Genomic DNA, 15,524 nt, shown 5'->3' on the forward strand with positions numbered 1-15,524 from the left:
CTTTCTCTCCCGGCGCAACGTGCGCGCGCTCGCTCGTTCGAGAGCTAGCCGTGCGCGCCTAATGGCGAGATTAAATGCTCGCCGGGCGAACAATAAGGAAGTTATCTGGGCGTACGATCGGGGATCGATCTTAATTCGGTATTGTTACGAAACGTCACTTAGACATTGACCAAAGGCTCGGAGGTCCGATCGCCTCGAATGAGCCTCGAGTCGATCAATGGATCCGCGAATCGATCGGTAGAGCCCGCGATGACGCGCGCACGTGGGACGTTTATATTTCTTCGCCGCGATGAAAAGCGATGAAAGTGCGCGGACAGGTGCCGTTCGACGACTAATCAAGACGGACGGATCATTACGGTTGTAATTGATGCGCCTCTCCCGATCGTTACGTCGCGATCAAGCCAGCGGCTTAGATAATTAATACGGGAATAACTCGCGGCAAGTTGCGCAACGGGGAAAGTGGATTTCGCGAAGACGCGGACAACTACGTGAGGGGGAAAAAAAACCGAAATTTTTATCAGGAAATAAATTATTGCAAACAGAAGAACGCGAAAACGGAGAAAAGTTTTTCCACGTTTGTGTTCCGCGCTAATGTATAGAAAAAAAGTGCTAATTCGGGTAAAGAATTACTCCGGTACTCCTTAGCAAATTATCATTGGAATTCGGCAATATTCATTTGACCAAGCAAAGTATTTTCCAAGTAAATAATCCAAATAAAATTTCTACTATTTGATCCAAGCGAAAATTTGCTAAGAAATATTGAAGTAATTGTTTACTTTATTTCGTTTATTATCACCTAATTATTTATTATCTGATTACTTCAATCCAGCACTATTTTCTGTGTACATTGAAGAAAGGATTTGATAACAATTGCCGAATATTCAATGAAATACCAAATGATTTGGTTGCAATAATCGAATCGTTTAGTTGAAACTATTTTACCGAATGTTTGGTCTCCGAATGAGAACCGACACAGCTAATCGCGCGTCATCACGTGATCACGCTCTACCATAGTTACCGTCTCGTCTCGCAAAACTGTAAATCCCGCGCGAGAAACGCGAGACGGAGAACGGACGGTAAGCAAGCGTCGCGGCGAATAATTGCGACAAAATAGCGAACGAACGCAAATGGAGCGCGACCGTCGTCGCGTCGTGCCGACGACGACGGCGGCGAATTTCGCCTGTCAATAAAGCCACTGTCACGCTTCGACGGATGTCTCATGGCGGGGGATCGCCGCGGGCCTCCGCTATTTTTAACGGCAGAACTTTCATCGCGTGAAAATAGTTACGACCGTTGGCGCGCGTTCTCGTCGCGAGCCAATTCACCTTGCGGAGCGGACCGACGAGTCTCCGGGAGAGACCACGCGGAGACGGTTCTCCCGGATGACGCGGGTTTCGGTGATTAAACTACGTGGAAGTGCCACCAGATGCGTGCGTCTTACCGCGAACGCGGCCAATACGGAAACCGAACCGCAGCCTGGATACCGAACACACCGCGGAAGCATTCTGGTTTCTCCCGATAACTTTCAATTAAATCCGTACCGACGGAGTCGAATTCGTTGAGAAAGACTCGACAGTTTTTTTTTTCATCTCGCGAGAAACAAATTAAATTGCCTGAAGCCTCTAGGTTTCCCCGGAATTTTTGCTTCTCTTTTACTGTCTCTTTGCAGAAAATTTTGATTTCCGACAAAGCTTGACTCTCCACGAGAAATCTCACGCTTCACCAGATTGGTGAACGCTTAAAAATATTAGATGTTGACTTAATTAGTGTCTCCCAATTTTCATTAAGATAATATCCATCTTTAATTTTCAATAAAAAAGAAATTTATTCGAAGTCAAAAATATTCAAAATTCTAATAATCTATCTGGATTGCTCGATAAATTCGTACGGACAGCATGGTTCAATTTTCGCTCGCTTTTTCTCGATAACCTGGCTCCGAGAAAAACGATCAACATATTACTGAGTAACGTAATATAAACTATAAAAGTATCGGTTTTTTGAAATCTTCGCAGAAACCGTAATTTTCGAACGATCCAATATTTCTCTCGGGTATTCTTTCGATTTCCCGAGTAAAGATAAGTGCTACGATATTTCTCGATATTCTCTTCATTTATCGTGACTCTCTCGGAGCGGTAATCTCGGAATCGATTTTGATCTCCGATCGCGCACGGAAAGAAAAAAATCAGCTTCCACAGATAAAAATTAGCTATCCATATAATACAATCGAAATTTAGTTAATTCAGTTAACTTTTAAATATAGTTAATTTAGCTAATTTTTAAATTTAGTTAATTCAGCTAATTTTTACCCTTCTATCTGGTTTTTAGGTCCTAACCTAAAAACTGGTAACTAAATTTCAGCTGCATGACGCGGACAGCTAATTCCTTCCTTCCGAGCGTAAAACGACAGTTGATCCGCGTAATTTATCATAAAAACCTGAGCCGTGCGCTTTGACGGGTTACTGTAGGGGAAAAAAGAAAAAGTTACGTCACTCGACCCGAGGCGGCCACTGGCGATCACAAATGTTTTCTAACATCTTCGCGAGTTACCGATGCGTTACGTCAACGTGCTGAAGGATGACGGATACCAAGCGCGCTGCTCAAGAGCGGTGCGCGTTCGACGGATAACGGCGTCCGAAAATGACAAAACACTTCTTCAGGAGGAAACAGCCGCTGCAAAATATCGCTTCGCTCTTTCTCTCTCTCAGTACCTTTTCTTTTCTTCCTTTTTCTCGAGGAAAAAGTTGAATCTATATTAAGTACGCCTAAAATGCTCCTCGTTGGGTGACGTACGAGGGTGAAGAAACCGGGAAGGTAATTTCCGTTTCACGCAACAACGTCAACACACACCGGACGCGTTATTCTTTTCCCGCGCACTCGAGAAATTACGAAAGGGGACGACATCCTCCCAGCCAAATTAATTCGATATACGTTAGCGCCCATACAAAGAGACTCTGTCGATCCTGCGGCATGTCCCGAGATAACCGTGACCCTCAAAATCCTCCCGTAATCGCTCCGATCGATCGGATCGAGGGGATATCCCCCCTCCCCCCTTCTCCTTCTCCTCTCTGCGATGCCGGCGGCAGCCGCGCGATCGGCTACACGCAATTACTCGGCGATTCTACCTCTCTTCCAGGTGTGATCGATTAACGAAGCGTGCGCGCACAATGACACGGCTCAAAAAACGAACCGCGTGACAGCGCGAGACCCGCGCGCGTGGAAAGCCGCCTCGTAAACTGCGGCCGAACGCCGCGGTGCCCGTGATAGCGACGACTGCCGACGACTTCCATCGGGGGACGGAACGAAAGCCCACCGACGACGACGACGACGACGACGGCGGCGGCGGCGGCGCCGCAGCGCAAGCGTCCCGCGCGATCCACGCTTTTCCCTCCTTTTTCGTACTTCTTTTTTTTGCGACACTCCGAATCCGATGTTTACCCGATTACATTCTGCGCATAACGTCGCCACCAACGACGACGAGAAGCCCGAACCGGTTTGATTAATATTTAATCCCCTCTGAATCAATTTCGGAGAGTGATGCACGCGCCGGTTGATGCAATTTTCAATGCACTTTACTCGGTCGAAAATAAAAATCCTATTTCCGTATCCAATATCCGGCTGCATGTCGATAAGCAATATTTATTTAGTAAACATCGTTTCTCGATAAACAGAAAACGGAAGCAAACAGGGCGAAATAGAGAATGGCCAGAGGTGTCGCGAGAGCTAAGGTTAATTCGCGACAGAATATTCGCAACATATTCGGACAAATGTGACAATTATGTTTCATTCACTGTGACGGCGCAATTATACTATAAATTACTTTTTATGTGATTAATTATATGATCATATATGAATAAGAGTTGAAATGATAATATTGATAAGAGTGGGAGATAGAGAAAGAGAGAGAGAGAAATATAATCAATATGATCGTATATTAATAAAAAATGTTCTTGGCAGCTTCCCCGAAGAGCACGTAGGATGTTGCTCCAGTTTCTTGACGGGGATTAATCTGGTATTGTTACGTTGCGCTTCTCATACTGTCATTTACTCCCGTTCTCGCTATTCACGCGAATCGCACGTATCGCAGCACCTGATTCTTCGGACAATGCGACGCAAACCGAAAGCTATTTGGTTTAATAGAGTTATTCAATAAATATTCGATATTTACTATTAATATCCTTGTCTTTTCAAAACCCAATGCTGCATATCTTATGCGCGACACCACAACCGAGACCGATACATTTCGGAATAGCTCGTAATTTGAAATGAAAACTGATTAGCTACGAGAAAATAATTTTATAACGCTTGTTACACATATAAATATTAAATGTTGGATGGTGAAAACGTTGCAAATATATCAAATGGATATCAAAAGAACTGAATGTGACCTATCGGTTTTTTTTTTTATAGAGAAAAGATACGAAATTCGTTAAATCGTTATTCGTTCACGAAGGAGTTGCTCGACTTTCACGTATTGTATGATTTTCATACGTAAAAATTACGACGTAATAAAAGTGTTGACATTTTTTGGAAATGCCGGAAACAAACACTTCACCGCTAAAATACGAGAAACAGGACTTTTGAATCAACGGTAAATTCAGTCGTTAACCTCAATCACAAGTCGCCGCGGTGCGCCATCGGCTATAAATTCCTAGAAATAATTTATCGCTCAGAATTATTTCGCGCCGAACGTTTAATCTTTTTTTTCTTTCGTTTATTTTTGTCGCGTAAATTAGATACGATTTTTTTCTCCATCGTCTGTTCGTCACGCTGCTTTGTGAGAAAATAACGGTGAGAGCGATAGGGAACGCGCGGAGACAAAACAGCGAATAGGTATTTATTCGAATCATTGAATGGAGAAGCCAACGAATGTCTCTTTCTTTCTCCCTCTCTCCGTCGTCGTTCGTTCGTGTAATTTTTCTGTTTATTTTTGCGCTCTCATTGCCGAATCCACGTGGCGTTAACGCGACTTACGCTCTCGCGAAACAGCGAGGGTGCTTTCGAATAATTAATTTCAGACGGCGACCGTCACGATTCCTTAAGGACGTCGTTTCTCGACGCGAATAAATTGTTTTTGCTTTCGGTAATCGTGATATTCAAGAGAGAAAGAGAGAGAGAGAGAGAGTAAATTATCACATTTAAAAGATTATACACATTTAAAAGAAAAACCCAAGGTTGAATCGACGGAGGAAGGAGGGAAAACATGAAAAGCGCGTTTATAGTTTTACGTCACGATTGACCTTTGGCGTTTTCAACGAAATTGCAAATTATCACGCGTATAATCGGCCGATGGAGGAAATCGACAGTTTCTCGTCGAGGAAAATATCGCGAGAGCTTCTATTTTTAAACCGGATAATAAATAGACCCTTTCTTTTTTCCTCACAACGCCGTACCAGGGGACGTAATTTTCTAGTTCAAGGCGGCTGCGGCGCGGCCGGCGATATCGCTGATTTTCCACTCTGTCGGGAGTCACATCGGCGGTGGTCCTCGTTCTTTTCGTTTCCCATATTTCTATCGCGAGATTTATCCGATTAAGCGCAGCGTCGGCCGATTCGATCGCCGTCGGCGAGAAGGAAAGTGCATCGCCGCGCGCATCTACGGACGCATTCTGGCTTTGGGCGTGCCTCTCCTACCTGTATATACCGGAAGTCGTAACCACGTCGCGCCGCGAGATCGCACCGCGAGAAAGCAATTAGTCCACGTCGATAATTAATTAAACTTTCGCGATCGAATTCGACACAATACAACTGCATGCGCGCGCACACGCTCGGAATAGGAAGCGATAGAACTTTCTCATACAGATCGAGAGAAGACGAGGGAGCCCCGCTGGAAGCTGAATCTCTCGGCATCTATCATTATCTTTATATCATTATTTTTCTCATTTCTACCGGGAGAGAAGTTAATTAAACTTCCACTTCTCTCTTTTATATCTCACCGCGTAAGCACGCGCGATCTCTCGCGTCTTAATATCAATAAATCTCTTGACTGTTCGATAAGTACGGCAAATATAAATTTCTTCACGTGGCATCACAAAGAATTAATAATATAATATAATTATATTATTGAATACAAATAAGAGAGAGAGAGAGAGAGAGAGAGAAGGAGACGTGCAGAATCTCTCGATATATAGAGTGGCTGAAACTTTTCTTGGGATCCGCGTGCAAGTAGGACGGGAGAACAGTAAAGTTATGCACCCTTTCGCAAAATTCGCAATAGTTAATGAATTAATTACTCTGTATGAGCTAATGAGCGCACAGGAAACGGTAAGTCGGACTCTATATATAAAAAAAAAATGGTTTACTCGTCTCGCTATCAGTTGATATCCTTTATAAATTTTTACACGGATCATCCAGCTTACCGTTTCCCACATGCGTTTACTAGCCCGTACATACTAATTAATTCCTCATTAGCTATCGCGAATCTTGCAAAATGATACATGACCTTCCTATTCGGTTTCGCCCATTCCACACCACGGATACCAAAAAGGATTTCGGACACTCTGTATATATTTATCAGAATGAATCGCACGTGCAGAACGCACGATTAGATCGCGCGTCTACGCAACGGGCGTGTAACTCGCGATCGGTGTAATCTCCGAAATAGCGTAACCGAATAAATCTCGGAGCGGCCGGAGCATCGTGCGTCGAAAATTACGCGCGGATCGCACCCTCGGGTGTCTTCGATCAATTTCGCGCCGCGTAATAGCGTGAGCGCGATATTACACGCGCGTTAAGTCAAGCCGTAGATACGCGCGGGCAAGCTGTACGCGCGTAATGAACCTTCAGACATCGCATTACAGTATCAACGCGGTCGGAGGGCGAAAATTCCGCCTTTTGCAACGCTCCGTCGCAAATTGCATTTGATCGCGTTGCCCCCGCCCCTCCGCCACCTCTCTCGCTCTCTTGCGCGAGGGAAATTAATTACACGCTAAACTCGTTATCGGACGATACCGCTCAGCCGATATTGTTCGAGAAGATCGTCATCGATCTCGGCTGGCCACCCGACACAGCCCTCCCCCGTTTCGTTCGTCTCGCGATCGAAGATGTCAATATTCATTATCGCCCGTGTCGAGCTCGTTTGTATCCCATGCAGAGGTAGAACGTAAATTAATGGCAGATTGGCGTCGTCAGCTGACAACCGTCGTTCAACTGTAATCAACCGCGGGCCAAGAGAGGACTCGCCGCGAATATATGTATACGTGGTCCCTCAGAGTAATCTCGTTTTCGGTATATGCGATCGAGTTATCCGCAGATATGAAGCCAAACAATTCTCAATCGAACGTTAGAGGCGGAGTATCCCTTATCGTCTTTCCGATCTTCATTAAAAACATAAGGATAGTTTGCTACAATTAAAAACGTGATATTCGAAGCCGTTTTCATATCTGTGATTCATGCAAATAGTGTTCACTTTGACTTTAATTATCTCAGCTTCGGTACACAGTAGAAAATTTGGTGTTACGTTTTAACACATTTCACATGTCCTCAACCACGCGAATTTTTGTGTTAATTCAACACAAGGTGAATACGTTTTGAAAAGTAACGGAAATATTATGTAAAAAATCGACACAAAATAAACATCCATAACATGTTAATCGGTATTGAGGTATAAAATGTGTTATTTTAATACTTACATATGTTGAATCTCGACTCGACACAAAATATTGAGATAATATAAACACACAATGTTAAATCAGTACACGAGTGTCAAAAATTTAATACGAAAATATGAACAAAGACCGATTTTAACGCAAGCACAAAATTAGTATTTTATCGTATACGATAAATCTTCTTCTAATTTTACACGTATGCTCTTCGATTAATATGCTGTGAAAATTCGAAACTATTCCCGAGAAAATCCGCTCACGGGCCAGCTATTTTAAACAAGCACAGAGACACAGACGTCAGACGTACGTCGCGTCACAGAGCGCGTGCGACCTGTCACCGCGTAAATTAGCGCGCGAGGAGATTAACAATACGAAAGAGCCGCTCTCGCGTGGCTAAGGAATCGCGAGGAGAATGCCGTGTCCGCCTACGCGCGGCTGTGATAGCGCTCGCGTGGGTATCGCCTTGAAATCGAACGGTCGTTTTTCCGCGGAGGCAAACGGCGAGCCGTCGTTAAAAAGTCCGTCCGGCTCGAGGAATAGTTACGAGAAACAAACGGCGCAGTTAAAACGACTCGAACTTCACCGGCCCGTGCGACCGAACGGAACAGTTACTTCGTTCACACACACACACACACGCACACGCACAAAGAGAGAAACTCACCTGATAGCTGTCGTTCCGACTGGGAGCGCGGCTGCTGCTGCAAGCTCTGAAAGCAATGGAGAGAACGGTATCATTGGCATGAGAAACGGCAAAGTTGCCGGTGCTTGCGAAAGTGCTTGCTAAGGGCCGTCGAAAGGAGCGCTTTTAGCCGCGGACGACGCGTTTACTGCAGTCAGGTGCCGTGGCGACGGTATTTCTCAAACTGCTCCGCGGTAAAAGCATCGCTCGCGATGAATCGGTTCTACCGTTTAACGACCAGTTAGTAAACTAGTAAAGCCTGTTTCACCGCAGATAGCGGCTCGAAGAACCGCATCGCTCGTCGTGCGCTACTCGAAACGCCTCGGGTTTTGCACCGGCCGAGAAAATCGCATTACAATGCGCGCCGAAATCGGAGAGAGGTTTTATTGTCGATCCGCCCGACCTGGCGATGCGATTTCGCGCATTACGTAATAACGACCGCCATCACGTCGTTCCGGCGTACTTGAGAGTTTTAGAAGTTGTTTTATTGCCCGATAATACAGGGCTGCGCAAAACACGATTGCTGACTTTCGTCGCCGGCGGATCCCAAGTTCGTCGCATTTTTTAGCCTAACGGGAGATAACTAATAAGCGACGTGATCGAGCCATGACCCACTTGCGGTATCGAGCCGGTCGGCCTCGAAAACAACGAATAACCGTGACCTTATCTACGTCGCGCCAACGGACATTCCCGTATCGATCGATATTCGCGAAAATCCGTATCTCCCAATATTCGCGAAGATAAAAAATCCGGGGAAATCACGAGTGACCCCCGGGAGGCAATGTGCTATGCGCCGTGTGTTTTCACCTTGAAAAGGGCAAACGTCGAGTCAGTTATCGTCGTCCCTTCGATACGAGATCACCGAGTACGAAATAAAATGGTGAAACGACCGTAAAAACAAGCCGTAGAAATGAATTTAAAGTAAAGGAAAATATTCACGCGGTGCGTCTGGGTGAAAAGGAGACGCCGTAAAGGTCGACGGAGCGGCGACGTTAAGCGCAAGATCGTCGCGAGACTTTAGAGAGAACTCGCGTTTTGTTCTCTCTTTAATCGCCCCGTCGTTATTCTTCGGAGTTCAGTTATTAAACTCGTCATTAAAATGTGATTCATATTGAAAATAACGCAAACAAAGCTCGGTCGGAATAAAAGCGAGATCCATGGAGTGAGCGACTACAAAATAGGGGCCTCGCCATTACGCGATCGTAAAAATGTCGCAGATACTTTCTGAATGTCTCGGGTGTGCCGTATATTTAAAAATCCTAGACCACCCGTCAAATATTTTTCGAGCAAAACCGATTAGGCGTGGCCAGGTTTTCTTTCTTTTTTACGACTTTCACTAGGCTTCAAAGCAGATCCCGCGAAATTCTCAAACAAGAGTTATGTCGTTTCTCAGGATTCCGTTCGCCCCGCCGAGTCACTTCGTTCCTCTCGTCTACGAGGAATGTACGAGAGACGAAACAATGTGACGCAGAGAGAAAGAGAGAGAGACACACTACACTTTTGCTGAAAATTCCTCCGCGTGTTCAAACAGATGTATCTCTTTTGACCCGTTACATTCTGCGAAGCGTATATTATGGATGCGTAAAGCGACTGCGTCACTGCAATCTCTTGGCAGCTTTCGGAACAAGCATCTTCGTTCTCTCTATTTCGTTCCGCGATACTTCCGCGTATGATTGCGACAGTCGATATTGCAAATGAAGATAGAGAATCCCGGTGAAACTTTTACGAAAATTCACAGACATTCGAAATAATCAAAACTATCGACCTTCACGATGTTCTTCAAAAGAAGGCCGCCGAAAAAAGGCTTAAATGTGCAACGCGCGTGGCGCAATTTCCACACCGTATATACAGGGTGTTTCATAATACCGTGGGATCCGCTTCAGCAGCAGATGGGATGTCAATATTGAGGCGAATACCATGATAAATCAGTGCTGCTGCTTATCCGTTAGCCACAAAACGTACCGCTACAAATCCAAATTAAACGACCAACTGAAGCTTTCAGCGCACGGGAGAAATATATCAAGACTTCCAGCGCGACACTCGCTCGGTCACGGGCGTCGATTCGGGCGGGAAACAATAATCGTGCGTCATCTACGATTTCCGAGAAAGAGAGAGAAAGAGAGAAGAAGGACGGAAAAGCGGAGAGAGAGAGAGAGAGAGAGCGCCCAAGTTTTCCACGGCGGCCTTCGTGCACGCGTACGTGACGGGCGCACGGCTGTGGCTATATTCGAGGTCCGAGGGATGCCAACCGATTAATACGCCACCACGGCTGGCTACCCCATTAGCTTTGATCGCTCAGCAACACGGGCGATCCGGTACCGGGTGTTCACGCGCGACTTCCGCGCGCTCGTGCAACGCCGGCTGTTTACCGAGGCAACGTGCTCACTCGAGCGCGAACCTCCTCGTGTACTGACACTTCATTGATAATTTGCATACGCGGCCCCGCCATCCTACGAAAACCGCGAGGATAAATTCGCGGCTCGCTCGCGAGCGGAGACGCGCCGTTGCTGCGACATCAAAGGTCGACCTGCGACCTATTCGCGCACACGGAATGCAAAATGCGCAGTGCACCGGGAGATCGCCCCTCGCCGCTGCTATCAGTCTCGAAAATACTTGAAGCAAACAGAATATCGACTCGGGGCCGCTCCAAGTGCGTCCATGCGGAGCGACGCTTTTCGCCCGTCAAAGACTGACCTTGCGCGATTCTCGCGCATGGAACGAGCGACAGCGTCCCCACGACGCGGAGGAAGAACGAGGGAGTCGGGCCGCAGGAAGAACGCTGGAAAATACTTGCCTCGAAATACGATAAAACGCGACCCGTTTAACACAGCTCGTCCATTTATTCCCTCGATCTTCATTGCGAATAACGCGTTAATTGTCGCGGGAAGGGAGGAAATGTCCGAGGCCGAAATTCAATTGGTCGAGCAGCAGCCGCTGGTGTTCGCGTGAACTTTGCGCGAATATTCGAACAATTAATCGCGAGCAAACTCAATTCCCCCGGTTGGGCTTTCTTTTATGCAAACGTCGCGCCGGGCGAATCAACTGCCAATCGGGAATGCGTGCGCGTATTTCGCGATGTTTCCGCGTTGAATATTAATCCCCGCTGGCGGAGGGGATGCATTCGCAGATTGTTTCCAACGCGAACTGTTATTTGCTGCTCCTCGAATCGACAATTCACCCGTGCGTCGCGGACGGTGTAACGCGAGAGAGAGAGAGCGAAGCGTTTTTGACAACGTGCGTTCCGTCGCAACGGTGCGACCGGTAATTTATATCCCGACGCTCCCACGCCGAAATTTGTCGACGTGCCGACGCGACTCGCGGAGATTAATTAATCATAGAAGACCGGAGAGACTAAGAGATCGGTTCCCATGGTTCCCTCGGAGTCGCGCTTCGCGAGTTCCCCCGTCCCTCGCGAAGAAAACAGGTGTGGGTACATATATATATACCTGTCCGAAGGAAAAGGGATTGATCGCGGCAACAAAGAGTCGATCTCACGACACTCCCGGCTCCGTTCACGGACGGGACGCTGCCATTCGCGCTCACCACGTGGGCAGAGACTAATAGCGGGCCGCGCGCGCGCGCGAATCCGCCGATCGTGGTGGTGCCGAGGGAACGTATAAACGGCGCACTACCGCCGCGCGATTAATATCCAGGACGATACCGGAGATGTAAACGCCGAGAGCGAGCGAGCGACTCCCCACGAGTGATGCCCGAGTTGGCTGTCGATATTTGAGGGGGCGATTCAAGCCGCCGGTGACTTGACGTCAGACGACTGCCGCTTACGTAAGGTTGAAGAAGAGCCGGCAGGGTATAAACAAGGACGACAGGGAGGCGCGTTACCAGTTCTTCGCTCCCCTCCGGAAGGGAGATCCGTGGCGTGCACGCGGCTTCGCTTCTCCGTGATTCTTTACACTCGTGTGTGGAAGAATCTCGGGAGAACGGTGTTGCAGAGAAATACCACCGCGAGAACAGCCGACTCTGCGACGCGCGGCGACCGACTGACTCTCGACGACTGGTTTTTAGACGCGCGCGCGCGCTGATTTACGTAAACATACACGGTCTGGCAGTCTACATGTTTATGACCCGAACAACCGACATTCTACATAATGCGTGTCGATTTTTGCAGACACTGTCTTAGTAATACGCGCAACAGCGATGAATTATAACAGCGATATTGAATACGTTAACGATATCTTAACATGCTATCGAGATTTTTCCACTTTCGCCGACAATTCGAGAAACGCTAATATGAAGTTAGCGCCAGACTTGGAGACGAGGAAAAATTGAACGACGCGCGAGAAAAGTAAAAGTTTTTAAAGACTGTATTTTTTAACAGTACGTTTTATTAGTCAGCTTTCTCTCTCTCTCTCTCTTCGTTATGTCAAACTTTTGAAATTAAACGCGCGTATTTTGTAAAAGACACTTACCGACACATTCCCGTCGACGTCCTCGACATCGTTGTTCTCCAGCAACGGCGCGCTGCTGCTCTTTCCGCCCATTTCCACAGTCAGAGGTTCCGGCTTTAGCTGGAGGCTCGCCGCGGATGGTGACGACGGCGCTCGGGGCGGCGTTTCGAGCAGCTCACCCGAACTCAAGGAACTGCTCGCGGTGGACAAGCCTATCGCAGAAAAGCGGCAAGATCGTTTACGTTCAAGTCAATGACGCATCGGAATATTTGTAAATTCTTTCGGAATATTAGAGAGGGGCTGAACGAGTAGGCAAATAAACTTTGAACGTCACTTAGGTTTACTCTCAAAGAGCCAAACAGAAACAAACTATTATAAAACGTGAGAACGAGAAGAACGGTGAGCGATACGCAATTAATTTAAATTGAAAATGTTAAGCGTTAAATTATCATCATTTTTAATACGGAGAGCGTGATAAACAACATAAGGAAAGTTTTAATAGAAGTATTTTTTTTATCAGTTTTCGTAGCGATGCATTCTTTAAAAATGACACCAAGTTCGTGATCCAATCAATTTTAATGATATATACATATGTATAAATCAACGTCGAGTATATGATTTCTTATCAACGAATTTTTCTTAAAATCGAGCTTATAAAATAAGCTCTTGATATAAACGATTCGTATATATGTTGAATGTAATCAAAAAAAGGGAAGACAGAGAGATAACAACCCCGATATGACGCATTAGGAGGAAGTAGAACTCGGAAGATACGCTAAACATGACTCACATAGCGGTAAATTCGTAGGCCGGGGCGCCTTGATCCTCGGTAAAGAGTCATCGAGACCGCTACTGCTGTCCACCGCCTCCTGCGAGTACTGATCCTCGTTTTTCTTCGTTTGCGTATGCACACTCTCGCGTTTCACCCACACGTCCTGCGAGTTCTTGTCGTTTCGCGAGTTCAATTTCGACGGTCGTCGCCGGATTCGCTCCCACGTCTCTTTACGGTGGCATTTGTTCGGCGTTGACGCTACACGAAGGACAAGTGCATCGAGATTTCAGGGAACGTCGGTCTTCACGCATTTAACGTTAAAAAAATTTTAACGACAAAAGTGTTTCGTTTTTTAACGAAGAAAAAATAGTTATGGTATTTGTTGAAAACGAATGCTATTAGAAATCACGAAAGGTTAATCAGATTTAATGGCGGAAACTAAAGAGAATATGGATTTGACGTTATAAAGTATCCTCAAGCGATCTTACGTTTAGTCAGTCGCCGGTCCGTGCTTCTCGGAGGACTCGCAGTGCCGATGCCGCTTTCGAGCGGAGACGCTCTGTCAGTAGTAGTATCCGGCGACAGACTTCCGGAGGAAATCTCATCCATGCTCTGTAAGAGCTCCTGCGACGACGACGAGGATCTATTGTCGTCGTCCACGGTGTCCTGGGGAGAAACTGGATCTAATGTGCTCTCGTCTTGTAACGACTGCGAATCTAATTGTGACTCGGCTACGACAGAGAGGGAAAAGCGATTTAACAAACTGTAAATGGGTCTACAGGATTAACGCTGCATCCAACGTCTTCAACCGTTGAATTAAGTACATGAAAATTTTACAACCGTATCGGTATACAAGCGATATTTTGCAGAATGATAATATTACGCGTTTCCTCTCTCCCTCCAGAGTCTATTCTCGCGAGATTCTCGTCGGCATCAGGTCTTTTTCGGAACACATTGTTCCGGTATAGAAATCTATTTTTCATTTTACGTATATTTTGAAATTTCAATAATATGAAAAAATGAGTAATGTTAAGAAAATAAAATATGTGTATCTGTTACCGAGCGATTATTAGTCATTCGAGATTATTGCTCCCAAAAAGATACTGAGAATAAATAAATCGTAAAATTGAGAGATTTTCCTCTCCCCTCCCGTCCCGTTGTTCATTATTACACGGAAAAATCACCCGAAACAGATGTGACTTCAAGGACGAACCCTAAATGTAACCTAAAGATAAGCCGGTAAGCGGCGAGTTAATCTAAACATAAATCATCGATAAACGGAACCCTTACGATCGACACCGGATTACGTAGAGCCGGAACAGAAATAAATTTCATGGGCGTTAACTAATCTCATGAATATATATCGAGCAGGCCGAGTAAGTAAGCGGGATAACACACGAAAATTACCTTGGGGAGAGTCGCAATCGCTGACCCAAGTGAAGCTGGAGCTCCTCGAAATTGCCGGCGAGGTTTGAGTTGCCACATCGGAGCAGGTGAGAGTATCCATGGGTGGGCTGTTCGGGCAACAGGAACCCGAACCACTTCGTATTCTCGACAATAGAGACTGCAGGGAAATGGGCAACTGCGAGAGGATAAACTAATCTCAGTGCGAGCTCGTGCTTATCGTCGTTCGGATCTATATTTCAACGTCATCTATAATTTTGGATCTACATTTCAACGTTATCTACGCTTCAACAGCGTCGCAATGTAACTCGTATATTTGAACATTTCAAAATAACTTCGGGAAACATTGCGTTTGCTGAAATTAGAGAATCATCACAGCGAAAGACGCTGAAAAAGTAATGAAAACTTTTAATTATTTCAAATCAAAAACGAATTATTTAACTAGAATTTTTCTCGAGTTCATGACGTATTATACAAGGTGTCCCCGGCATAACCGTATACGGAATGTACCGGGAAGTTCTTAGTGCCAAAGAAAGATATTATTCTCAGAGTTGGAAAGTTGCTTTTGAAAATTAACCCATTATCGTTATTTAAGAAGTAACGAGTCGTTACAGTTTAGTTTCGAGCTTGAGGATTTTTTTTAGGATTCATATATGCGTGTGT

General features: G+C 45.9%; 1 protein-coding gene across 4 annotated transcripts in view; it reads right to left on the bottom strand.

The window, feature by feature from the left end:
- The window catches only part of LOC106751861, a 253,863-nt gene that overhangs the window by 156,716 nt on the left and 81,623 nt on the right, over positions 1–15,524 (bottom strand). For all 4 annotated transcript variants that reach the window (XM_014633068.1, XM_014633067.1, XM_014633066.1 and 1 more), the window contains exons 4-8: positions 14,865–15,039; positions 13,946–14,188; positions 13,476–13,715; positions 12,707–12,897; positions 8,262–8,307 (exon numbers count right to left, since the gene is read on the bottom strand). In XM_014633068.1, coding sequence (XP_014488554.1) covers positions 8,262–8,307; positions 12,707–12,897; positions 13,476–13,715; positions 13,946–14,188; positions 14,865–15,039 — 895 coding nt within the window. The remainder of the gene's footprint in view (positions 1–8,261; positions 8,308–12,706; positions 12,898–13,475; positions 13,716–13,945; positions 14,189–14,864; positions 15,040–15,524) is intronic.

The sequence above is a fragment of the Dinoponera quadriceps genome, unplaced genomic scaffold (genome assembly GCF_001313825.1).
Source record: "Dinoponera quadriceps isolate SergipeBrazil2010 unplaced genomic scaffold, ASM131382v1 scaffold316, whole genome shotgun sequence".
NCBI classification, from domain to species: domain Eukaryota; kingdom Metazoa; phylum Arthropoda; class Insecta; order Hymenoptera; family Formicidae; genus Dinoponera; species Dinoponera quadriceps.